Source organism: Emys orbicularis, chromosome 9 (genome assembly GCF_028017835.1).
Source record: "Emys orbicularis isolate rEmyOrb1 chromosome 9, rEmyOrb1.hap1, whole genome shotgun sequence".
In the NCBI taxonomy this organism is placed as follows: Eukaryota; Metazoa; Chordata; order Testudines; family Emydidae; genus Emys; species Emys orbicularis.
Genome location: NC_088691.1, coordinates 90,860,325 through 90,885,299, shown reverse-complemented (window position 1 = coordinate 90,885,299; position 24,975 = coordinate 90,860,325). Strand labels below are relative to the sequence as shown.

General features: G+C 40.4%; 2 protein-coding genes across 2 annotated transcripts in view; one reads left to right on the top strand and one right to left on the bottom strand.

Moving 5' to 3' along the window:
• The window catches only part of PHC3 (polyhomeotic homolog 3), a 90,889-nt gene that overhangs the window by 10,172 nt on the left and 55,742 nt on the right, over nucleotides 1-24,975 (top strand). The window contains exons 4-6 of the mRNA XM_065410847.1: nucleotides 491-568; nucleotides 3,718-3,876; nucleotides 8,452-8,550. Of these exons, the coding sequence (XP_065266919.1) occupies nucleotides 491-568; nucleotides 3,718-3,876; nucleotides 8,452-8,550 (336 nt within the window). The remainder of the gene's footprint in view (nucleotides 1-490; nucleotides 569-3,717; nucleotides 3,877-8,451; nucleotides 8,551-24,975) is intronic.
• LOC135883856 (A-kinase anchor protein 4-like) lies at nucleotides 10,688-13,177 on the bottom strand. Its single transcript, XM_065411118.1, has one exon. It carries the CDS (start codon nucleotides 13,175-13,177, stop codon nucleotides 10,688-10,690), a length of 2,490 nt encoding a protein of 829 aa, XP_065267190.1.

The following is a 24,975-nucleotide window of genomic DNA, read 5'->3' as shown; positions in this document are numbered from 1 at the left end:
GTTTTTGGAGCATGTGTAATTATCTTTGGAAGGTATTTTATGAGGATTTTTATCACAGTGCAAATCAATTTCATAAGGATTTTAGTGAGGACTGATTTTTACACTTCAACATCAGTGGTCTGTCATGTAAGTTTTCAGTGCTGTATGTAGTGGACTAAACATCCAGCTCCATCATTAACACTTTCCTGGTTTCTGTTAGTTTGTGTTCCTCTCAGAGGTACAAAGCCTGCAAAGTTCTGAGTGCCTTCATATTAATGTGAATTGAGGACATTGGGCACCATGCAGTTTAGGGCCCATAGTTTGGATTGCACTATGCTGTAAACATATCCCTATCTCTACTGGGTACAATTTATTTATTTTTACTGGTAATTCAGAGAAAGGGTAAAACTAGAGGTGGGTTTCTGTTGGCTCATGTAATAATATCAGTGTTATTTAAACATTTTTTATTTCCGCTTAGATGACATATTTAACACGTGTTCTTGCTATTTAGGCAAGCCTGTCGGGTGGAAGGCAGTGTTCATCCCCTACTGGGAGCGTCACTCAGCAGTCAAGAATGTCACAGACCTCGGTAAGGTTCTGTATCCCATCCTAGCCTTCAGTGGCTATAATGCAACTTCTTGTAAAGAAAAAACATTTTTCATGTTTAAAATAAATAAATCTGACTAAAATTATTGCAACATAATGAGAAGTAGGTGCATAACGAGACTGTAGTAGTTAGAGGTAAAAAGATGTATTAGATCATAGAATCCATTCATTAATGTAAGAGACCCTCCCCTAAAAGGACATCATGTGTTCAACTAGCACCCCAATTAGTCTGGGATTTTCAAAGGAATCCAAGTTAGTTAGTTGCCCAATTCCCCTTTGAAAATCTCAACCTTTATCTTAAGAAAATATTAAGTACAATTTCTAGGAAGCACAATTTAACATTAAGTTGCATAATATTTTAGAGTTATTGGCCAAAATTTTCAAACTTGAATATCTAAAATTAGGCAACTAAACCCATATGTGGGTAGATAAAATAAAATTGCTTGATCTTCAGAGCTGTCGAGCAAGCTGTGAGTAGTTAGCACCTTAAAAGATCAGGCCACTTTTATTCGTGTGCCTAAATATGGATTTAGGCACTTAATATTTGGGTGTCTAAAGTTAATATTTTTCTTAAAATATTAATTGCTGGCTTGTACCACATTCAGTAAGTATCTATTCGTGGTAGCTGTTTAGATTAATCCGTTTCCACAACATTACCCTTTATACTAATTATTGTTTCATATTCTGATTGAGACACAGTGTTAAAGTACACAAATACCCAATTATTATTTATTAATTACAGGCCACTATGTGTAGTGCAGTGGTTTTCAACCTTTTTTCATTTGCGGACCCTTAAAAAAAATTTCAAATGGAGGTGTGGACCCATGGAAGACTTAGACAGTCTGCGGACCCCAGGTTGAAAACCACTGTTATATGGTAACCACAACCTTTTGTGGCGCCCTTAGACACAGTCTGTGGACCCCTAAGGGTTGAAAACCTCTGGTGTAGTGCAAAAATAGAAGCACTTTGTTTGGCCTCTACAATTACAGATTTTCAATGCTGTTCCTTTAAAATACCACACCTTATTTGTATGACATACTTTTTTTTGCAGTTATGTTCTCATAAAATACATGTGTTTAGTAGGGAGCTATTACACAAGTGCTTGTCAGTCTGTTAACTTGCATCTGTTAACTGGAAATGCTGAGGACTGATTAATTTTTCAAAATCTCAGAAGCCCACTGTTGCATCAAATTTCTAATTTTGTAACACTAGGTATTGTCATTGTGAATTTAAATTGAGCATTTAGGTATAAAAATTGGCCAGTTAAGTATTTCTGGCCATCTCATACCTGGTTTGTGTATGCATTCATGATAACTGTATACAGAAATCAGACAAGCGATTATACATAATTTTGAGATTCTGATTCTTTGAAAGCCAATGCAAGAATAACAAAATTTTAATGTGGTGATGCTGGAAAGTGTAACATCTTCAAAGTCTAAACATCGTAAATCTCAGGAAGACAGATTTAACTATTTCAATAGGTTCTACTTTTGAATATTGTATAATGGAATAGCTTTGAAAAACTAGATGTGACAGATTAATATGCTTGCAAAATATTTGTATCTTAATGTTTTTCATAGTTAGCTTAATTCTGAGCCGCTAATCTTATTTTTCACTTTGTAGTAATTCACTTTATATTAAACTAATTTATAGTAATTGGTAGGATTACTAACAATTATAATAGACTACTAAATATTTAGAGAGAACAAGCTTGTCTCTCTAAATATCAAAGCTTTGGAGCAGAGCCCGGAGCTGGAGCGCAGAGCAGTGGAGCTGCAAGTTTTTGCCTGGAGCTGGAGCGGAGCCGGAGCACAGCTCCAAAGCCCTGCTAAATATCCTGGGACTGACACAGCTACAACTACACTTCACACTAAATCTTTGACTTTTAATGTTCTGTGGCCATTTAGCATAAAATAAGTGAAATTCTTTGGATATTACAAACAACTGGCATCATCAGATGAAATCTATGCTATCTTTTCTTCATTTCATGGTAACTCTGGTAAATTAGCCAGAGGAAAATAACCTTTTTATTAATTAGTTTTGTTTCTGTTCAACCATAATAAATTAATTGCTGACTTCTCCAGTGCATTCATTCTTTAGCTAGAACTTCCATTCACAGCTCACAAAAACAAAACACCTATTGATCCAACAATCACAGTTTATCATTCATTAAGCATGCTTACATTAAACCAAACAGTCATTATGGGGAATTATGCATTTTCATGCGAAGAATACAATGCATGGTGTAAATTTTAAATTGGCAATGGTATTTAAGGATTTGTTTGTAATGGCCTTGTCTTCCTCCAAATGACATTCATGCAACCTAAGCCCCACATTTACTTTTTTTTTATGTACACATTAATCATTAATTATTTAGAACCTGTATTCTGATGAATTATGCCAACACACAATTATTTGAAGCCAGTTATCTTTGACACTGTGTGAAAATGTTGGCTTAAAATTTAATTCCTTATTATCTTCACTAGTTTACAATTTTACCAAAATACTGTGAATTTCTTCATTTGAAAATGTACCTGTCTGAACTCTTCTTTTGTTGTTTATTTCATTTATATAAAAACCATGCACCTCTGTAGTGATATGTAAACAACTCGTTTTCCATCCTGATTTAGACAGGGGCAGCACATGAGTGTTAAGGTGTGAGAAAAGGAGTAGATAGTGTTGCAGTGTGGATTATTGATGCCACTGATTTGAATTGGTGCCTTAAACTAGTGACATACCACACATATTTCTGTATTGTGTACGCTTTAGCTATTTCTGTTTCATGTTCAATGCAAAACTAAAAATAAAACGTATGGTGACAAGTAACTCTTCAATTCATGGATTGAACTGCCCAAGCATGGCTGCATGTAAATTGCATTATTATAATGAAAATGTATAATACTGCCACATTAATATTGCTACTTATAAAAAAAAAAGGTACCGTATGAGCGTTCACACAGTAGCGGACTTATTTTGATGAGAATCTGTAGCAGTCATAGACTTCAGATCAAAATATTGTTGAAGTCTTTACAGCTTGGATGCTACAACTGCCTTGATGTATTTGGTAAGGCTGATTGACTTTAAAACCCAGGATGAAGGGCCATGACCAAAGTAACATTTTTACTTCCATAGATTAACCTTTCCACTTCTCCTACACCTCCACAATTAATAAGCCGTTCGCAGACCTCCAACACTACTAGCAGCAGTATAACCCAACAGACGATGTTGCTGGGGAGCACTTCTCCTACCCTGAGTGCAAGCCAGGCTCAAATGTACCTCCGAGCACAAATGGTAAGTTTCACAAGTTGCCAAGTTCACAGTTAATTTTTGAAAGTTTTACTGTTTTGTTTTTTTGTAAATGGTTCAGGTATCTTTAGCTTCAGGCAGTGTTGGGAATTTGGTAGCTTATTTTTGTACATAAATAGTTCTTAGAGCAACGTGAGCCACAGAGACAAAGGGACTGCTTAGTCCTTTGAGAGCAGAAAAAAGAAATTCTGCTTTAGAAACAGCTCAATGTTATTAGTTTGGTACATATTGTAATTAATGAGATGACTGAACATTTGTAAAATAGGAAGAGAACATCTGTCCTTGCTTAGTGGATATGTGACAAGACATACTGTAGCTGTCTGTATTCCCAGCAGATTGTTCTAATGTGTTTCTAACATCAGAGTTCACAGGCTCTTGATTAAAGCTTTCTCACATTTAACTAAGAATATGCTTTGATGGAGTATTGCCTCTGGAGACTGAGTTGGTTTTATAGATTTCGTTCTGTTAAGATTCATATGGGATTCATTTGATTTTTGAAATTTCTTGTCAGTGTTGTATTTCCATGTTTTTAAACAAAGGGTAATTTTCAAAGTTTGAATAATTCTACAGTAAAAGAAAATGACTGTTGTAAAACCTTAATTATGGAGATTTAAAAAATGTAATGCTGTTCACAGTGCAAACACAGGCTCCTGTCCTGCAATGAGCTTTGCATGGGCAGACCCCTGCCCTTGTGCGGAACCTCACTGAAGGCATTGGGGCTCTGCACAAGTGCACAGATCCATCCAGGTGGTATTCAGTGCTGGTGTGGGGCTATAGATATTTCTATTGTTTGCATACAAGCTATTGCCCAGGTCCTGCAAAGACTTATGCATGTGCTTTGTGCACTGAGTACTCCCCACTGACTTCAGATCTCATTCCATAATAGGGGCTCTTGATATTAGTGGGACTACTCACAGTGCATGAAGTTAAGTACATGCATAAGACTTGCACGATTGGGACCTATAATTATATTTATTAAAAATCCCCTCGTCCCCCTGAGATCTGTAAAACAATATAGATATACGCTGGTAGAGCTTTTTCTTATACTATTAAATTTCCTACATACTTATTGAGAAAGTAGTTAAAACTGTAGATGCAGCAATCCAGTATATGCTACCAGTGTTTTGTGGACACCTGGAAGGAGCTGTCTCCAATTTGCCAAAAAATAAATAAAGGGAGTTTCAAAGAAACTGATGTGTAAAGCTAATGGTGGATACATAATGTATTGAATAGGACGGAAAAAGATGCAATGTATACATGTGTGACCGGAGTCCCAGGGGAGCCACACTGGAGTTACTCAATTAGGGTGAGCTGCAAAGAATGGGGCAGACAATCCCCAAATCTGGTGGATATTCCAGTATTTACATTTACCAAGCCAGCACAAAACAGCTTCTATTATACCTTACTGGTTACCCAGAAGCTAACAACACAGTTCCCCTAAAGCAACCCAGCCTTAGGTCTCCACCCAGACACCCAAGTCAAATATGATGAGGATTACTGAAAATCTTATCAATCATATAAGAAATTTCTACCAATCCCAAAGGATCGGACACATTACCTCCCGGGTTAATGAATATTCCAGATCTTACCCAAATACATGCTTACAGCCAATTCTTATTAACTAAACTAAAATTTATTAAAAAAGAAAAGAGAGAGTGTATTGGTTAAAAGATCAGTATACATACAGACATGAGTACAGTTCTTGAGATTCAGATTCATGGTAGAGATGGTGACCTTTGTTGTTGCAAAGAGTTCTTTCAGAATTAGTTCATAGGTTATAGTCCAGTGTTTATATTCAGGGTGGTTCCAGGTTAGGACTGGAGATCTCAGCCTTTCAGTTTAAGCTTCCCCTGCATGAAGCATCAAGTAGCTCTGAGATAAAAAGGATCAGGACCCCAGCCATTCTTATAAAGTTCCAGGTCTTCTTTGACAGCTCGGAGTCCTCAGGCGAACAATAGGCAATTATGGAGACTTTGAAATAGACCTATTTTCTAAGCATCACCGGTAAGTAGCTATACAGATTAACATAAGGCAATTGCCCATTTCCCACCATTCTAAGGTGATTTGCTATACATTACTATGTTTACAGTTCATTTAAATGTTAATATTTCCTTTTGATCTCTGAATCAATAGCTATAGTGACAGACAGAACTGTCTGTTTACATGGCTAACATCTAACATGCTATAAGTACACACATACCATTGGTATCACCTCCAATTCTTAACAATACAGGTTTGCATTTCAAAGTTCTAGCCTATCTAGCATGGAGTGGCCCTAATTACCATTCATACTTTTCTAACATGTCTCTACAGGTTGATTGGGTCATTTAGCCTGTAGAATGCTTAACCCTTTCTGGCCATGTGTCACACTTTGCATAAGATTTGTTGCAATTATACAACAGTGGTAGCAACAATGATTTGCATGGTCATATTTTAATCTGATAACGTCACAACATGTATATCTATTAAACTTTTCAGTATGTGTTGTCTAGCTATTGTGAACAGCTAATTTACTCAGTTTTTTTTCAGTCAGTGAAATTGGTATTTCAACATTTGACACTCAATTAAGTAAATAACAAAATGTACTGTAGTGTACAGCAGAAATACAATATCAGCAGTTTTTCATTTCAGTTCCCTTTTAGATATTTGAGAGCAGCTATTTACTGAATCTTAGGAGATTCAGATGTGATGTGGAAAGTGCAGAAGATATTCTGATGCCATATGACTTTCATGTCTCTTTAGTTATGATACAGTTCTCTTTATAATGTAAAATACTATTTGTTTATTTAAGACCTGTAAGAGAGTGCAGTCTCCAAGCACACTCTCGTGCAGCATGGCATGCCACTGCAGTCCCTTACCTCAGTTTCTGGATATAATTAATTAATTTACACTCCAAAGTCTTTGGGAACAATATTCTCACTCTTTTGGGTTCTAATTTATTAAACATAACCCAGCTCTCAAAAGAGCTGCCTTTTCATCCAACCCTAGGTTCAGGGCCCCAAAATCCTCCTTTCTGGGACTGTGTGCTTTTCAAGTGCTGGCCTCCTCCATCTGCAAACTCACCTGTTTAGTTCAGCGCTTTTCACAACCTTCCTTGTAGGACTGTGTCCTTTAAATCCTCCCTTCAGCAAGCTCTCCCTGACTGGGCTTGGAACCTTGTTTTTGAGTCATCCATCCCTATCATATGACCGCTCCCTTGACCCTTCCCATGTGGGTCTAATTATCCTAAACACCTGGGTGAGGAGCCCTGCTCCTCCCCCTCTACAAGGCTCATGGTCCTGGGCCTTCCTGCTGCCATAGAGAGCAATGACCTGGGTTTTCCTATCCCTGCTCCCTTCAGACACTACTTAGTCTGAGATTATCCTCCTCTGACCCAGTGGTTGTTTGGGTTTCCTTCAGCCTTCCTCTGCCATCCCTAGACACATGGAATGGGGTGACTGGTCTCTCATATTACTTCCTTTGGCCTTAAAGGGCCAGGACTCTGTTACAGGGCCCAATCTTGAAGACTTTTTCCTGAATCATAACCTCAGGTTTGGGCCCTTATATTTTTATTGTTTATATTTATGAAACCTTGATTGTTGAATTAACAGACATGTAGTCTGCTTAGTTCAGAGTGGTTCTCCTCCTCAACCTCTTTGGCTATCTTTTTAAAAGCATTCTTTCCTGCCTTTTGCAAGTGTAATTCTTCTGAGGAACACATGTATCAAGTCTAGTCTTACTCCTACAAATTATTCTGTCTCTCTGTGGGATTAACTGAAATATTTTTAAAGTAATGTTGACAATATACCACACCAAAACCCCACCACCATTAGAACTAGTTGGCAATCTCAGCACCTGGATATAGAGAGGATTGAATGGACAGAGTCTGAACTGTCCCTAAAGGAAGTCCTTGCAGGTCATGACAGACACATTGGTGGTGGTTTGTGGGGAAGCTTACATTGGTGTTACCTGTATGGTATATGTTGTCGTAATGAACAGAGGATTTCAGTCTCTAGCTGTGACCGTTTTTCCACAAAACACTCAATTTGTATACTTGAAAAAAGAAAATGTCACTTATTTGTGTTACTAAACATGATATTCTCTAATTTGAAAATTCATTTTGAGGCAGTGTAGTCCAGTTGTCTGAGCAGACTATTGGGAGTCAAGAGATGTCAGGTTCTGTTGCTGCTTCATTCCATATCTTTATCTGACTCTGGTTGCTTGACTTTATGCCTCTGTTCACCACCCTCCTCTGCTCTGTAAAATGGAAGTAAGATTAAGTAAGCTTCTTTTGAGACACTTGGATGGAAGGCAACGTAAGTGCGGAAGTATTATTATCCTTAAAATGCAGAACACATTTTTTAAATTACTACTTATGTATATTGTTTGAGATCCCACAAACATTTGCTTTAAAAAAAAAATAAAGTGGAGTTAAAGGCAACAAGAATTTAAATTAGAGTTCATGCATCCCTAAGTAACATTTTCCTCCCTACTATAAATTTCAAGGTTTTACTGTTACCTGACTACTTCCTTTTATCTGTGAATTGTGTTTTCTTCAGTTTTCTTTTTCTGTCTTCCCAGCTGATTTTTACTCCTGCTACCACTGTGGCTGCTGTCCAGTCTGACATTCCTGTTGTCTCATCATCTTCCTCCTCTTCCTGTCAGTCTGCAGCTACTCAGGTGAGCTTGCCTGGATTTATTGTATATCCACTTCACTGAGCTAGAGCTCTAAGTGAAATATCAATGTGCATATGTTTTCTGTGTTTATATTGTAATAGTTTCTATAAGTCCTTAATGTGCTCTTTTAATGTCATAACATAATACATTGAATATTTGGCTTTCAAGATGTTACAAACCATAGATAACTAATTATTACTGTAACAAAACAACTTAACTGCAGTCATCCACAACTGACCTAGTAATAGTTATTTTGTAGGTTACATTGTTTGTCTTGCTTTCCTGTGCCGCAGATGCATTCCTTTAAAGATCAAGACCTTACTGTTTGGTTCTCATGTTGTTTACATTTATGACAGTTCTTCACATAGTTTCATTGTATCATTCAATAACTCCTGACCCAATTTAAAAAAAAAAAAAAGTAATTTAATAGAAAGGATTATTACATCTTACAAATTTTAATTTACATATTGGCATGTGTTACTACTGTTCAATGTGTATTGTGACAAAGTTCCTCCTCTATCTTGGTGGGTCCTGCGCTTATTGGCGGATTTTCTTGCCTCAGAGATTCACCATGTGGGTTGGGGAACAGCCCTGAGACCTTTCCCTCTGGAAGAACCCACAGTCCAGGTCAATTGGGAGGTTTGGGGGGAACCCGGGCCCGCTCTCTACTCCGGGTTCCAGCCCATGGCTCTGTGGACTGCAGCTGTCTATAGTGCCTCCTGTAACAGCTGCATGACAGCTACAACTCCCTGGGCTACTTTCCCCATGGCCTCCTCCAAACACCTTCCTTATTCTCACCACAGGACCTTCCTCCTGGTGTCTGATAACGCTTGTGCTCCTCAGTCCTCCAGCAGCACACCCTCTCACTCTCAGCTCCTTGCACCTCTTGCTCCCAGCTCCTCACACTTGCACCACAAACTGAAGTGAGCTCCTTTTAAAACCCAGGTGCCCTGATTAGCCTGCCTTAATTGATTCTAGCAGCTTCTTCTTAATTGGCTCCAGGTGTCCTAATTAGCCTGCCTGCCTGCCTGAACTGGTTCTAGCAGGTTCCTGATTACAGTACAGTTAAATTAAATAAATAGGAAAAAAACTCGAAACTTTCAGTTATTGTAATATTACATATATATTTTAAAGATACATGTATGCTTTTTATTTTTAAGTTGACTGTGTCCCTTGAAGTACGGGGCTTGAAAAATCTACTCACTCTGGGGAAGAAGGAGCCATCAGCCTCTGCAGAATATACATTTTTATTTTAAAATTTCCAACCTTTTTAGCCTTTCCGGTTGTGAAAAAAAACGTTCAAATATGACCAGAGCATAAACTAATGTTGCTTCATCTTTTTGCAAAGAGCTGGCTCTGGTGCTTCTGCTGCTGTTGGTAATTTTGCCAAACAGCAACAGTGTGAAATTAACAAGATTCTGCTCATTTTTACTGCTACTGTTCTGAACCCTGTGGATAGCAGAACTGACAAGAATTGTGTTAATTCCATGCTACAGCTGTTTTAGAAGGCTCTAAGCAGGAGCAGAGGCAAACTCACTGGGGAGGATACAAAAATGTGACTGGGAAGTAGCTACAGGAACACAGATCTCTTCAATCCCACCCTCTTCTCCCTGCAGCATCCAGCAGGTTCTGAGGAGGGAGAAGAGACAGACAACTCTTTCCAGCAACTAATGGAGGATGGAGATAAGTTTTTATCTGACACCTGCTAGTCTGAGGATGATATGAAAGACAAACCTGTGAGCAGAGCCCATGATCAACACCCTAGTCGAAACTCCAGCACCCTTCCTGCTTATGGCAGGGGAGCTAGATTTCTCATTAGGGCATTGGCCCTGCATCTTGCAGGTGGATACCTTCCTCACCTTATCTATCATATCTACCTTTGTTCCAGTACTGTCCTCAGGCTAGTAGGTGTGTGGCAGTTTTTAAATGTCTGATGAAGTGCTTAATAAATAATTAATGGCAGTAGGGATGGTATTTTTTTTATTGATGATATTGCCCAGCTAGTGTGTAACAACCCGAGGAATTCAGTGCAGTGTTGTCTCAGGAAAATCAGTTGTATTGTTCTTGTTATTCCAGCAGGGAGTTAAGATGGGCATTTAGCTGGGCTGAAGTAACATGAGAGGGAGGAGCTGGCACTTGTTCACAGGTTAGCAAGCAGCCAGTCCATCAATCCATAACGAGACACATTTCCCACAGCGGCATCAATCTGTTGTTTTTCAAAGTACCTCATTACCTCTTGGATAATATCCCCCACGCTGCAGCCCTTCTTTGCTGCTTTTTCAGCCAACAGAGGAAGCTTTATCAAATTCCCTTCCTCTTCATTCATGAATGACAGATTGGGCACATTGAAGTGGGAAGCAGCCATCCACTGGAGGATAGCCTGGAGCTCCTTGTTCTGTGTGCTGCTGTTGGCATTCTGGTTGTTCACTATCACTTCAGAACTGGATGATAAATCTGATAGCTGTTTTCCACTTGACTTCACTTGTGAAGCTTCCCTTGACCCTTCCTTATCAAAAGCTGTGGATTTGTTTCTTGAGAATGAGGCATCAGATGCATTTTGCTCATCTGATAGGTCACCTATCGCTAAATCAGAATTGTTGCATTTAGTCATGAATAAACACAAGTTCATCACAGATTCCACCAGTTGGTCAATAAATTTTTTGTTTACTTGATCCATGTTGTCAAACTGATCTATGGCTGAATTGGGCTGTGTAGATAAGGCCTTTTTGCTGGACTCACTATCAGTAGTGGCAACCTGTTTAAAACTCTTGTTTGTCTCACTGGAATTGTCATCTATATTGAAACCAGCCTCACGTAAAACCTTCTGGATGATTGATAAGAGGATACTTGATATATCGCCCTTTTGGGAGTTGAGCTCTTGGGGAAAATTCCTTGACCCAGCAGTCATTGCAAGAGACTTGGAGCTTTGGCTTTTCCCAGCCTTTTCAAAATGAGATTCACGAGAAACAAACCCAAGTGAAGAAGTGCCCGAATCATGAGCGATTGAATCTCTGCCACTGTTTGTCTGTTGGATTAAGTGCTGTTGTATCAACATTAATGCTGTCACAGTGAGGTCTTTTGCTAGTGACTCTATTGAGGTGCTGACCTTTTCTGGCTTTTTTTCTTGACTCCCTCTTACCTTTTCTGGAACTTTGCTTGCCGTTTGTTTGGAATGCAACATGGTTAGTCCCTCCTTAATTATGTGCTCACTTACTTTCTCAGCACAGGTAAACATCTTTGGCTTTGCTTTTTCCCTATCCTTCTTTTGTGTTTGTGTTTTCAGTGTTGCAAACTGCATGCTTTGAGATTTTGAATCTGATGGGAACGCCGTTTTCAGTATGGTATACGCTAGGCTGTGAGTCTTGGACTGTCCCTTATCGTTTTGCTCTGCTACAAGGACATTATACAGCCGTCTTACCATTACTTCCAAAATTTCAATAGATTTCTGGCTTCCCATGTTATATAGATTCTTCTTCACTGTGGAAGCAAAGTCAGAGTCTGTCATGAGCACCCCTGTGACATTATGCAGATTTTTCATGGTTGAGTCTATCAAGTCTGATATGACGTCTTTGGTGTGTTTGAGGATTACTCTCTTCAAAACTACACAAGCTGGGGTTGTCTTACCATCCTTCCTTTGGACTTTCATGGTCTTCATAAATGAGAACATCATGTCTGAAGCAACCTGATTTGCATAAACCATTAACCCCTTGCTCACAGAAGTACCAGAATCATCCTGCCCAGACTGTTTTGCTTGCTGACACATTTGTTTATCTCCAGAGTCTTCCCCCTGTCTACAGCCACTTTGATTAGACATCTCACCATAGAAGAGTGATGTTCTCTTAGAACCTGGAGTATCTTCCTTTTTGGTAGTCTTTTCTTGAGATGGCCTGGGGGATGGTAGTTTACTCTGGGGTTTCTGTGTGCTTGCTGCAGTGCATTCATTCACTGTTTGTGATGCAGTTTTGTTCACAGAACCATGGGGATTGTTATTTTTCCCTTCAGCAGCGGAGTCATGAATTTCCTGGTGTATACACTTACTGGCAGCACCTTCCAATTTATCTGCGATCTCTTTACGTGCCATTTGAAAAACCAAAGAGCAGAGCTTATTTACATAGCATGAAACATTATCTGGATCTCTTCTTCCCTTTTGGGCGCCAGCAGACTTTAAAGATGTGTCACTGTTCTGGGACAATGATGAATCAATGAAGGTGTTGCTATCTTTGTGTTTCTGAGGAGTATCTGAAGGGGTCAGTGCATGCTGGAGTCCATTTGCATATTTCTGAAGGTCATCGTTGAGCCAGCTCACAACACTGAGTTCATCGGTTGAACCTTGTTTGAAAAGACATACTGCTCCTTTAGTTTTAGAATGATCATGCTTCTCATTGTCCTTTATTACAATGACTTCTTTTTCCTCCAGATTTCCCAGATCAGGTTCATTTGAAGGTTCAGAGATGCTACTGGAGTGGCTAGCAGCTTTCTTTGCTTTTGAATCTTTGTCTTTTACATTCAGGCTGGAGACGTCTACAAAACAGATCACTTTCCGGTCCTGGTCCTTCTGTTCATCAGGATTGTAGAGGTCTACTTTACACACACCTGCTTGGCTATGTAACCAGTCAACTTCCTGAGACATCTTTACAGGTTAAAAATGGAACTGTAACCAGTGTTCTTGTGTTAGATTAGCTGCTATGATGACCCTGCCAGACTCGAGATGTTGCCTCCTCTCTCAACTTTCCATGATCTTCTACTGCCAGATGGTATCTTCACCTTTGTTAACACATCGTTTCTATAGTAGTGGTGACATCATAAAGAAGAGATTTTTACCAACAACTAGTGGTGTGTTTCCAATTATTTAACAAGGAGCTGCTTTAATTTTTATTTCCTTTTTAGCTTGTGAGAAGTCTGTCCTGCGTTGTGGGGAAGTTGGATTTAGATACAGGAGGTGCAAGAGAAGAGGGTGGTCTATTTGTCTATTTCATCATATAAACAGAAGCACTTCTCATAACCATAACCAAGGAAGAAGGCAACACGACTTGACAAAAAAAACATTAAGCTGCATTTTTGCTGGAAATATTTATACTTTCACCTGAGAGATAGATCTGTATATTGATAGTACAACACAGAGTTCAGCTTTAAAGGAGAAGAGACCTCTGGAGACAACACCTTGTAGATAGTCTCAGGATGGCCTCCAGAAAAATATGTTTTAAAATATGTGACATATGCTGTTGTCCTGTCCAATCCTAAAAAAACATTTTTATTAGTCCCAAAAACCAAAGCAAAATTTACTTCTCTCCTTGTAACTTACTCTACTCAGTGGGGAATGGGGGCTAGGGCAAGTGCCCAGGATAGTATAGTTGCTGTAGTAGTTGTGGTGTTAACAGGGAGGCAGTTGTATGGATAATAATACGTAAGGATTTTCCTGTATGTATTGAAAGGATAGATGTTCATGAGACATGCTAGCACTTTTGGCATGTTCAAACACAAGCTTTCATTTTATCTACCTTAAAATACATGGTGAACAACCATGCATTTTTAATATCTGGTTCAACTCTGAAAACTTACTTTGTAAGACTGGGGTTATGGGATTCTATATTTCTTGTTTTACTTTCATTCTAGATGAAATGTGCCCAATTTCCAAGTAAAAAGCTTTTTCCTAACTGCCTGTCCTGCAACGAGTCTAGAATCTGATAGTCAAGCTGATTGCTTTCCTTCCTGATCACCACAACTAGCAATAAAGGTCAATTATGTTCTGTGATGCTTGTGCAACCCCATAATCTTCACATTATGCTTTGTGCAGCCTCTCTGCCTTTAGTGATTGCACAGGTGTAGCTGTTTTGAATTTAGTAAAAGTTGTAATGATGAGGAAGATAGCATGGGGTCTGAGTAAAATCCTGTTAAAATCAGTTGGGGTCTTTACATTTGGAATCTTTATTCTTAGTTATGTTGCCTCTGCAAGGCTGTGGAGTGTGTGTGTGTGTGTGTGTGTGTATATATAAAAAGCTGAGGGGGAAAAACCACAAAAAGAAAATTCCAACCCTTCAAACCTTTACTTTTTTCACTGAAGTCAGGTGATGTGACTGAATAGACACACTGGATTATGCGTTAATTAAGAAGGTGCTCTTTTTACATAGTCACTTTTCAAGGTAGAGCATACTACTTATAGAGCTGAGCCAATACTAAAATATGGCATTTACCAATACTAAAGCTCTGGTTTATTTCAACAGAATCAGTGCCCTTTAGTTGTCGTGAATATATAAAGTTCTGAAAGGGAACAATATTATTTGAAATGAATACAAGTGTGCATGAATAGATTCAATATGACTACATGTGCTTGTTTACATATGAACGTATTCATTTTATCATTGCTGAGGAGTCCCATTCCTGCCACCCTGTATATACACAGTCTTTGTCTAAGAACAGTATGGGAGTAGGAAGGTGACTTAGATAGGAAGTTATTATGGGAGACTGGAAGAAATTCTTCCTGTGACTAACTAGTATACTTCTTTGACACTCAGTTTCATACAGCAGACACATACTGATCAGCAGTCAAGAGGAGGATTGAGGCTAGATGTTGCCTAGGTGATGACATTTCCATCAACTTCTGGGACCATAATTTGATGTGTATGTGGAGTGATCATATTACATAGCATATTTCAGAATAGCTACTTTGCAAGGCCGCAGCACAGCTTGAAGTGCAGACTTCAGGTGGCTTCCAATGCCAGTCAGCAAATAGAGAGGAAACAGAAATTTGCTGGCTGAAGATATCAGGCAGTGGGCAAGTGTAGACAGAGGACCAGTCAGAGGCATTTCTAGATTATTTGAATGTTTCTGTCAATGGTCAGCCATTGTTCCTTGAGACTGTGCTGACAAATTTCCTTCTTCTGTTGGGTTTTTGGAAGAATAGGTTGCTTCTGATTTTGGGTGAAAATCTCCTGTTCATGATGTGGCTGGGGAGGAAGACCATGCCATGGATGCACCTGCTCCCACTGAGACAGAGTTGGCTGAGGCTGCTGCCATAGTTGCTAGTGGAGATTCTGGCAAGGGTCTTCCTTGTGATGGGGTATCCCCCATCTCATACTACTGATGGCTTGACCAGTCTGCTTTTTCATGTGTTTTATAAGTGCTGCTGAGGGAAGGTACTCTCTGCAGAGTACATAAAGACAAAGTGCCAGTTAAATTTTGATATATAAAGTTTGCCATTGGCCATAGTTATGCAATATCTTCTTATTAGTACAGTGTGTTCTGAAATTAAATGTTTAGAAAGGGTAAAGCTTTTGGTAGGGGAAAGACTGCAGCACATTCAGAATATACTTTTATTCACTTTTATGCAATACACGCCCATGACTGTCATCTGGATAGAAGGTAATGGTCAATTTATTTTCATGGACGTACATCCAGAAATATATGGATTTGTTGTTTACAGGGTTCATATGATGTGTGTAGTTTTAAACATTCATTCACAGTGATACACACTTATTTGTAGGTGAGGATGATGAAATGATGAACAATTTTCTGACATACCTTTTTTCCTATTCTGAAAAAGCCAAAATGTTTATTATACAAGCCTGAAACAATGTCGTCATCACTTATACAGGATGGCACACTGCTGCAGGAAGCAACAGCAACTCCCACATACATAGTGACATGTTTGCTGAATGATATGATATATTGCGTGATAACTGCACGGTCCCAACAGAGCTTCTTACACTATGTGAAATGGCCTGGGTGCTGCAGTGAAACACACTGACAACAGAAAATGAGCACCCGTCTTTCACCTGATCACAGGGTGCATATCTCTGATGCCAGCAGCAGCAACACGTACACACACACTGTGTGTTCGCTGAATAATAGTGAATTACATTATGTGGGATTTATAATAACCTCATAAGGAACAACACAAGTCACATAAATGCACTTTGTGATGCAGGCTGCATTTGCAGAAGCAGTAGCAATCTAAAGAAAACGTGTGCAAGGTGTAATAGCACTCAGTGATTTCTCACTGCATTTCTCATATACTGTCCAAATGTAAAAATGTATATTTGCAGATGCAACCTGAATCACAAAGGACATCTGTGTGTTGGAAAAGCCAAGCTCATAACACTACTGTGATGTTATAAATTATTTCTATCATAAAGTGATATTTACCCTCCTTCACCAAATGCACTTGGTGTGCATAATGCTGTGACAGCCTCATGGATGACAAGTCTAAGGCCTCATGGGTGGTGAAGGGATATGCATAACACTAGGTGATATCGGCCAATACAAATCCATTCCTGTGGTGGCATTTGAAAAGATGTGCATAGCAAGCCTCACTTATCACAATTTTCCACCACCGAGATGATTGCTGCTCTAGGTCCTAGTTAAACAAGAGCTTAACTTTAAGCCCATGAGTAGTCCCACTGAAGTCAATGAGATTATTTGTGTGTAAAGTTGCCCATGTGCTTAAGTTTTGCTGATTTGGGACCCTAGTGTGTATATTGAATGGCTTTGTGGTGCTGTGGATTCTGTCCTTGCTGGTAGGCATACTTGCTTCTTCATAGGCCGTGTGGCGAGACAGCCATTCATTAAAACAAACAAAAAATGGCAGATACAAAAAGCATGCAAATACAAAACGCTGAGCATATGGTCTTCAGAAGCAGGCCCTAGTGCATGTTCATCTGAACTTGTTCAGATACAAGCCAAATACATCTTAATCCTCTTTATTCATCTTGTGTGAGGACTGGATTTGGGAGTTCACCATATGCTCTCTCCTCAGTGTTTCTGCTTTTTCTTCTGTCACTGTATCCAGAAATGGCTGTGATGATGTGGTGTTTGTTTTGCTTGTTCGCTGCAGTCTACTGCTTGCAGCAGTACTTGCTTGTGAGGATGACTGTACTACTAAGCTGGTGGTGTCCATGTTACAAATGGTCGTGGTCTTCTGCATGGCATCATTACTTTGTCTTTGTGGTAACAGAATCCTTCTTTCCTCCACTGAATACTTTTCTAGTCATGATGTGGCTTGGGTGTTGATATGATCACCAATAATGAAAGATTTTTTTTTTTTTTTTTTTTTATGGGAACAAAACATTAGTTAAGCTACAAAGCAGAGAGTTAATCCTCTGGTTGGCTGTGAAAGATAGTTATTTAATGTAGACACTACCAAGGCAGACATGGGCATGGGCCAAAACTCTCTTCCCACCCTACTCACTGCTGGGAACCACCAGAGACAGTGGTTCAGGAGCCAAATTAGTGATGAATATTACCCAAAAAAGCCACAGTAGTGTGAATTCATTGTTTCATTTACTATATACTCACAGAAAAATCACTGACCAGGTATTCTACAATTGGTTAATAACATAATAAAAGCATTCTGATTGGTTAATAACTTGGACTGGTTAATAATTAAATCACACAGTGTTTTAATATGTGTAGCAAAGAGCTGCAGGAGACAAATTAAAGAGCCACTTGTGGCTCCAATGCCTCAGTCTCAACATCACTGAACTAAATAATATACATAGTTGAGTTTAAACCAGAAAAACAAGGCCAGACACCTGCCTAACAGTAGCAACAGTTGGACTTACGTAGCACACAATTGAACATGTGAGAGCCAGAGGCACCATTAGAACACAGCTGGAAAACATTATGCATGCACAAGTGCCAATAGGCTATAGGTGGGTGCCCAATTTGATGGCATTGAATATAGTGGTGGTGGTCAGAAGGTACTGCTATTCAATATTGGCAACATCAAGAGAAGTCTTCCACCCCAGAGTCCATCCTCTACCTGAGAGAATCAAAGCCACAATGAGTTCTGGAGGCCTGGCTCCAATTTGTAAAAGAAAAGCAGTTAATTTTTATAAATTCAACAGGGTTGTAATTATGAAACCTGAGTTGGTTATCTAACTAATACAGTATTGTTGAGGTTGAGGTTGTCTTGAGGCAGATTTGGGAACAGCAAGTGCCATTTGAATAGCTATTGCAGATTGGGGGGATAATTCAGTGGTTTGAGCATTGGCCTGCTAAACCCAGGGTTGTAAATTCAATCCTTGAGGAGGCAAAAACCTGTCTGGGGATTGGTCCTGCTTTGAGGAGGGGGTTGGACTAGATGACCTCCTGAGGTCCCTTCCAACCCTGATATTCTATGATTCTATGAAAGATGTGCCAATGAGTATTGGAACTAAAAGAGCTAAATTTTGTGGAATGGGATCAGCGAGCTGTGTTTTGATGAGGTGATTGATCTGGTTGCCTCAGGGCATCATTGGGTTGCTCTGACAGACCAGAAAAGAAGTTAGATGGCAGGAAAGTGCAACAAGCTTCCTCCCTTGGCTCCATTAGACTGATGTTGAAGAGCATGGGTGATTTTCCTGTTCCTTAGGAAGGATGTGTCCCTCATTTATATCCTCAGAGCATCCTTCCATGAAGGGTGATGGGGATGTTCCTGTGTGGCTTGAACTGACCTCTTCTTGTTGTTGCTCATGTTGGGAGTTATAGCACATGCTTAGGAACCTCTCAACTTGAATGATTTGATCCCCCATTTCCTTGAGTATCCCATGTCTCAGTTCTCCATCCACAGAGCTGAAGTCATCCATTGTTGGAAAGCTTTCTTGGTCAAGTTCTTTATCCCTATCTTCTTCCTGGTTTGTTCCTAGGGAAACGCAAAGACCAATAAGTGATGATGATACACAGAACAAGACTTCGTAGAAAAACCTGATTCTTAGGTTATGTCTTCACTTTGTGGGGGGCGAGTATGTTCTTAACTAACTCAGGTTAGCTAATCTGGGTTACAGTAGTAGTGAAGATACGGTGACTCTGCTTTTAACTCAAGTTAGCAGCTTGAGTTAATACCTATATGGGAGCCTGGGATGGAACTTGAGTTGCTAACCCAAGTTAAAAGCAGAGTTGCCATGTCTTCCCTGCAGTTTTAAACCTGAGTTGGCTGATTAGCTAACCTGAGTTAAGAACACACTTTTCCCCCTCCCCCCCTTTCATCAGTGAAGGCGTACTCTGAGTGGACAGAGTGCCTTATTCAACACCTGAAATATAACATCTCAGAGAAATTTTCTTGTCCCTAACAATGCAATTCCATTGTCTGCACTCTATATTTTAATCTGGCAATATAAAATTAAAACGTGTTAAAGGGAAAGAGGAACAGTGACTGGGACATTAAACTAAATTATCTTATTCTCTAGATACCTGTTCTCAGACTACTGAAAAGTCATAGAAACAGATGTCAGAGGTGGAGATGATGTCATCTGGCCGGTTTTTGTGTCAAAATAGGATTGATCCCTCAGAATATTTTCCAGGGCTTTGTCCAGGATAATTTTTAATCTCTCAGATTATGTGGCTTCCCATATTTCCCTTGCAAGAACATTTAACTAGCAGGAAGTGTTTGTGCCCTCATTTTCTCTTTTAATTTCATCTAATTTCTTTTAGTTATATTTATGCAAGAAAATCTATATCCTTATTATTTATCCTTTTAATCGTTGTTTAGCCAAATTATATACATTTAATTTTTTTAATATTTTCTCATAAACCTCTCCCTTTAGTCCTTTATTCATTGCTGTTGCTCTTTTCCGAAATCCTTCTAGTTTGTCAATATCTTCTCAATACTGAGTGCAGAATTTAGCTGTCTCATCAGAGCTATTTAGCTATTTATATCTCTGTAGTTTGATGCTTTTGAGTGTACAGTACCAAATTCCACCATTTTTACTGTCTGTTGCAAACTAATGTTCATAATTTTCTGAGTATGAATTCAGGAGAGAATATCAAATCCATGATTGTTTAACTGTATAAAATCCAAATATATTACATTTACTACATTAATTTCATCCACTATTCCCTTTTTTATTGAATATGTAAAAACCGTACCTCTTCACCTATGATAGACTTCATCCACCAACTGCTCAGCAGTGCTCCCAATAGAGTAGAGTACAATGTTTGAGGATCTGTTACCTCACTCCTGTAGGGTGTGATGGTAACTGGAGTTGCCTGCCACTGCTTAAGGTCCTCTTCTTCCTCTGAAGACACCGTACAAGCCTGGTACTCCTTTTTTTTTTTTTTCTTCCCCCCTGCTCCTCTTTGGGCACAGCCTCAGATTGCACTGTGTTGGTGGTTGCCCTTGTGGAGAAAAGGGGCCGGGTGGTCCTGAGACTCTTGTTGCTGACTCTCCTTAAAGGCCATAGACCATGAAGCATCACTCACGTGGTTCTGCCCCTCCTGCTGCTGCCCATTGTAGGACTCTCCAGTTGGCACAGTGGCTACTTGGTCCTTTTTCTTCTCTCCTTCCTCCAGCTTCGTCCCTTGTACACCACTCTGCTTTTTTCTGTAGAAAAACAAGACAGAGTTTATTAGCTGTCCCTGTTCCCACATTAAAATCTTGCACAAACAGAAGTCTTGGCCTTTTCTGTTGGAGGCCTATGACTCAATACTGTCTCCCTCCATACAGGCCATAGCATGTTGGCGGCATCCTTCAGGCTTTCATTTGTTTGTTTTTACAAGATAAAATATTCTCACAATTTTTGAAAACTTTGTTACGGTGCCCAAAGGTATATGAATATTTCAACCCATGTATTAGCTAGACTGCACCTTTAAAACCCTTGTCACATCCTTAGATCTCAATCCTCAAGTCCTAACAATTTCTCAGTGACATAAGATAAATACTGTAGCGTTTTGAGTGATGCCAGAGTGAGCAAAGTGAATAATGTAATAGGCTGTGAGAAAGTATCTCAGCTCCCATTCCCACTGCAGGACTACAGCTGCGGAGACAAAATAGCACATGATGCTGGCTGTGACACAGCAACTTGCACTTACCTTCTTCTGAATTGACATGCCCAAAATGAAGCTAAATTTGTTGTGGAATTGCTGAAGCTATTGTGGCTCTTCCTCTTCACCATGTTAGAGAATTTTGCTACTCAGTCTTCACCCAGGCCACCCTACAATACAATACAAAGCAACAGTAAGAGGCAAGAAAGTAATCTGCTCCCTCCATCGTAGAGAAGATGATGATTATCAAGACTGACTTCATTAGACTACCAGCAGGGAGCCCTGTTCCTGTTCAATTTGGCTTTATGACATAAGAACATTGGGAGTTAGATCATTTGGTTTCTTAGTGACCATAGCAACAGTGAACCCAGTTACAATGAACTGCTATGTCTTCCCTAGTTTTTTCAGAAATGTCTGGCTCATCAAGTTCTGGTGTCCTAAAAAGCCTAAGGGTATGTCTACATGGTGGCTGGGAGGTGTGATTCTCTGATCAGGTAGACTTACATGTGCTAGCTCTGCGCAAACTAGTATGTTAAAAATAGAAGTTTGGCCATGGCAGCACAGGTGACAGCTTGGGTTAGCCCAGGGGTGGGCAACCTACGGCCCACGGGCTGGATCCGGCCTGCGAGCCGTTTTAAGCTGGCCCACGAGCCGCACTACGCGGCTCGGCCCCACTCCAGCGCTCCAGCTGTGGCGCTGGGTCAGGATCTGGACCACACGGCTCGGCCCCGCTCCGGCCGGGGCACTGGTTCGGGGGCCGCACCACACGGCTCCCGGAAGCCGCGGCATGGCCCCGCTCCGGCTTCTATGCGCTCCAATGGGAGCTGCAGGGGCGGTGCCTGCAGATGGGGCAGCATGTAGAGCCACCTGGCCACGCCTCCACAAAGGAGCCGGAGAAGGGACATGCCACTGCTTTCGGGAGCCGCTTGAGGTAAGCGCCACACCCCAACCCCCTGCCCCAGCCCGGAGCTCCCTCCTGCTCTTCAAACCCCTCGATCCCAGCCCGGAGCACCCTCTATACCCCAAACCTCTCAGCCTACCCCAGAGCCTACACCCCTTCCCGCACCCCTGCCCCAGCCCTGATTCCCCTCCCACCCTCTGAACCCCTTGGTCCCAGCCCAGAGCACCCTCCTACACCCCAAACTCCTCATCCCCAGCCCCACCCCAGAGCCCGCACCCCCTCACGCACCCCAACCCCAATTTTTTGAGCATTCATGGCCCACCATACAATTTCTATTCCTCAATGTGGCCCTCAGGCCAAAAAGTTTGCCCACCCCTGGGTTAGCCACTCAAGTACATATCTAGAACGTCAGACAGGTTAGTACTCAGGTGGCTAGTTGGAGCTACTGCCATGGCCATTGTGGTCACACTGCTATTTTTAGCATACTAGTTCAAGAAGAGCTAGTACATGTATGTTAACCCAAGCTGGGAATCGCATCTCCCAGCTGCTATATAGCCTAAGGAAGATTATGTGACTCTTGGTGAAGTTGTATTTTTGGTGCAGTAAATCACAGCAATCTCAGATAGTCAAAACCTATTTGGTTATCTAGTTCTTTCCTTTGTCAATGCATGATTGTTCCTGATTGATTATAGTACTCTCTTCAGTGATCATTTTAAATGTCTCAAATGTTGTGGCTTCTACCACTTAGCTTAGGATACATACTTCATATTCTAATACCTGCCACTGTCAGGGAGTTAGTTATCTGACTAGAGTTTTCCTTTATTAATTTTATCCAGTTATTTCCACGGTTTGTCTAGACTGCAATTTTGTTTGTGATGTAACTCAGGTTAACCAAAACCAAATATTTGTGAGTGTCTAGACTAGCATTTACAATGCTAATTTGAGTTAGTTGGAACCAATTAATTCGAGTTGCTGTACAACCAAAAACTCTAATCTAGGACAGTTCTTAAAATACATCCCTTCCAGTCTGCACTGTATCACACTAAATAATTCCTCTCCATTTGTTGATGTTGACACTCTTACACTTAAACTGTTATGTTCCTCTGATTACAGAGACAAGATGGGTGAGGTAATATCTTTTATTGGACCAACTTCTGTTGGTTAGAGAGACAAGCTTTCGAGCCACACACAGCTCTTCTTCAGGTCTAAAAGCTTTTCTTTTTCACCAACAGAAGTTGGTCCAATAAAAGATATATTATCTCACCCACCTTGTTGCCATGTCGGTCCCAGGATATTAGAGACACAACTACACTGCATACAACATGTTCCTCTTATGTCTAGCGTAGCCAAGAGATACATATTTAGTGCTTTTAATCTTTCCTCATAAATCATTTCTTTCAGCCTTCCAATAATTTGCTCTTTTCTGAACTCCTTCCAATTTGTCAGTATTCTTCCAGATTCTGAGATGCCCAGAACTAAAAAATTCTTGTATATCAATAACCCCTTTTGTACTTTTGTTAAGTATTTTATATCATACAGCAGATACTGCAGTATTTTTCCTTTTATTTTGCTATTTTTCCAACCCAATTTGTCTTTGGTACACACACATGTTGTGCAGTACAACATACTTTCTTTGAGTTCTTGCATATGTCCATTACACTGGAGGTATTTACATGTCTTGTGCACCTGTGCCAGAGAGTTTTCCCTAGCAGTTGCTATAGAGGCAGCCCCACCCACACCAAGGCTTCTTGTATTCCAAATGGACGGTAAAGGATGGCAACACCCTTCCACTCCTTCAGTTCCTTCTTACCGTTTGTAGTCAGAGCAATCTGTGTTTACCGCCTTGTTCTTTAGGAACAGAGTTATGGATACATACTTATTCTTCCTAGTGGTTCTGTTTTTGTTCATTGCACATTTTTCTTATTTTCCTTTTTGTTAGAAGCTTTCTGTTAATTTTTCTGAGTAAGGCGGGCTTCAGGCTGTTGCCGAGGGATCCCATGCCAACATCTCCAGGTTTCAAGCCTTGTTGTGGTTGCTGAAAGCTGATGCCTGGCAGTGATCCTCATTCCTGCTATCTAAAGTGCTTGGATGATGGCCCTGTAAGAGACAGGTGCTCAGTTTGCCAGGGCTTCAAGACCAGGACAAAGAAGCTGCAGGAAGAGCACCCTCGATATATTCTTATGGAGGTTTCCCTTAGACCAGTATCTGAAACCCCTTTGTTCTCCAAGGGGATTTAACTGATGACTCCTTTCCAGAGTACTCCCCCCATTTTACTGGCAAATAGGAGCCATAGGAGATCCCTGTCACTGGGACCATCTTCTTCAAGGTCTAAGACATCGGACCAATTCCAGCCTCTGAAGGATAAGAAGAAGTTGGTATTGGGCTCTTTGACATTTGTGGTGCAAGATTCCTCCACAGCATGCCCTTTGGCTCCCCACTCTGTGGTATTAGCTCACACTGACTCTCATTGACCTTAGACGTTAACTCTGGTGTCCTCCAAGGGACGGTTGAGACTGGCTACTTCCTCTGTTTTGACGCTATATCAGGCATCTTTGATCAAGGTGGAACATCTGCCTTTATCGGTACTGACAGTGCTAGAGGCCTGTGCGGCAGTGAGAGACCTATTACGCCTTGCAGGCCACCATTGCTGTTAATTCAGGGTAAAGACCCTCATCCAGCACCATTCCAGGTACTGTTCTCATCAGCTCTGGCAGTATGCTGTGGACACATTAGCCATGGGCCTGCTACACTTTCTTCAGGCTCCTCCACGTCTGTATTATCTCTGTTTTGTC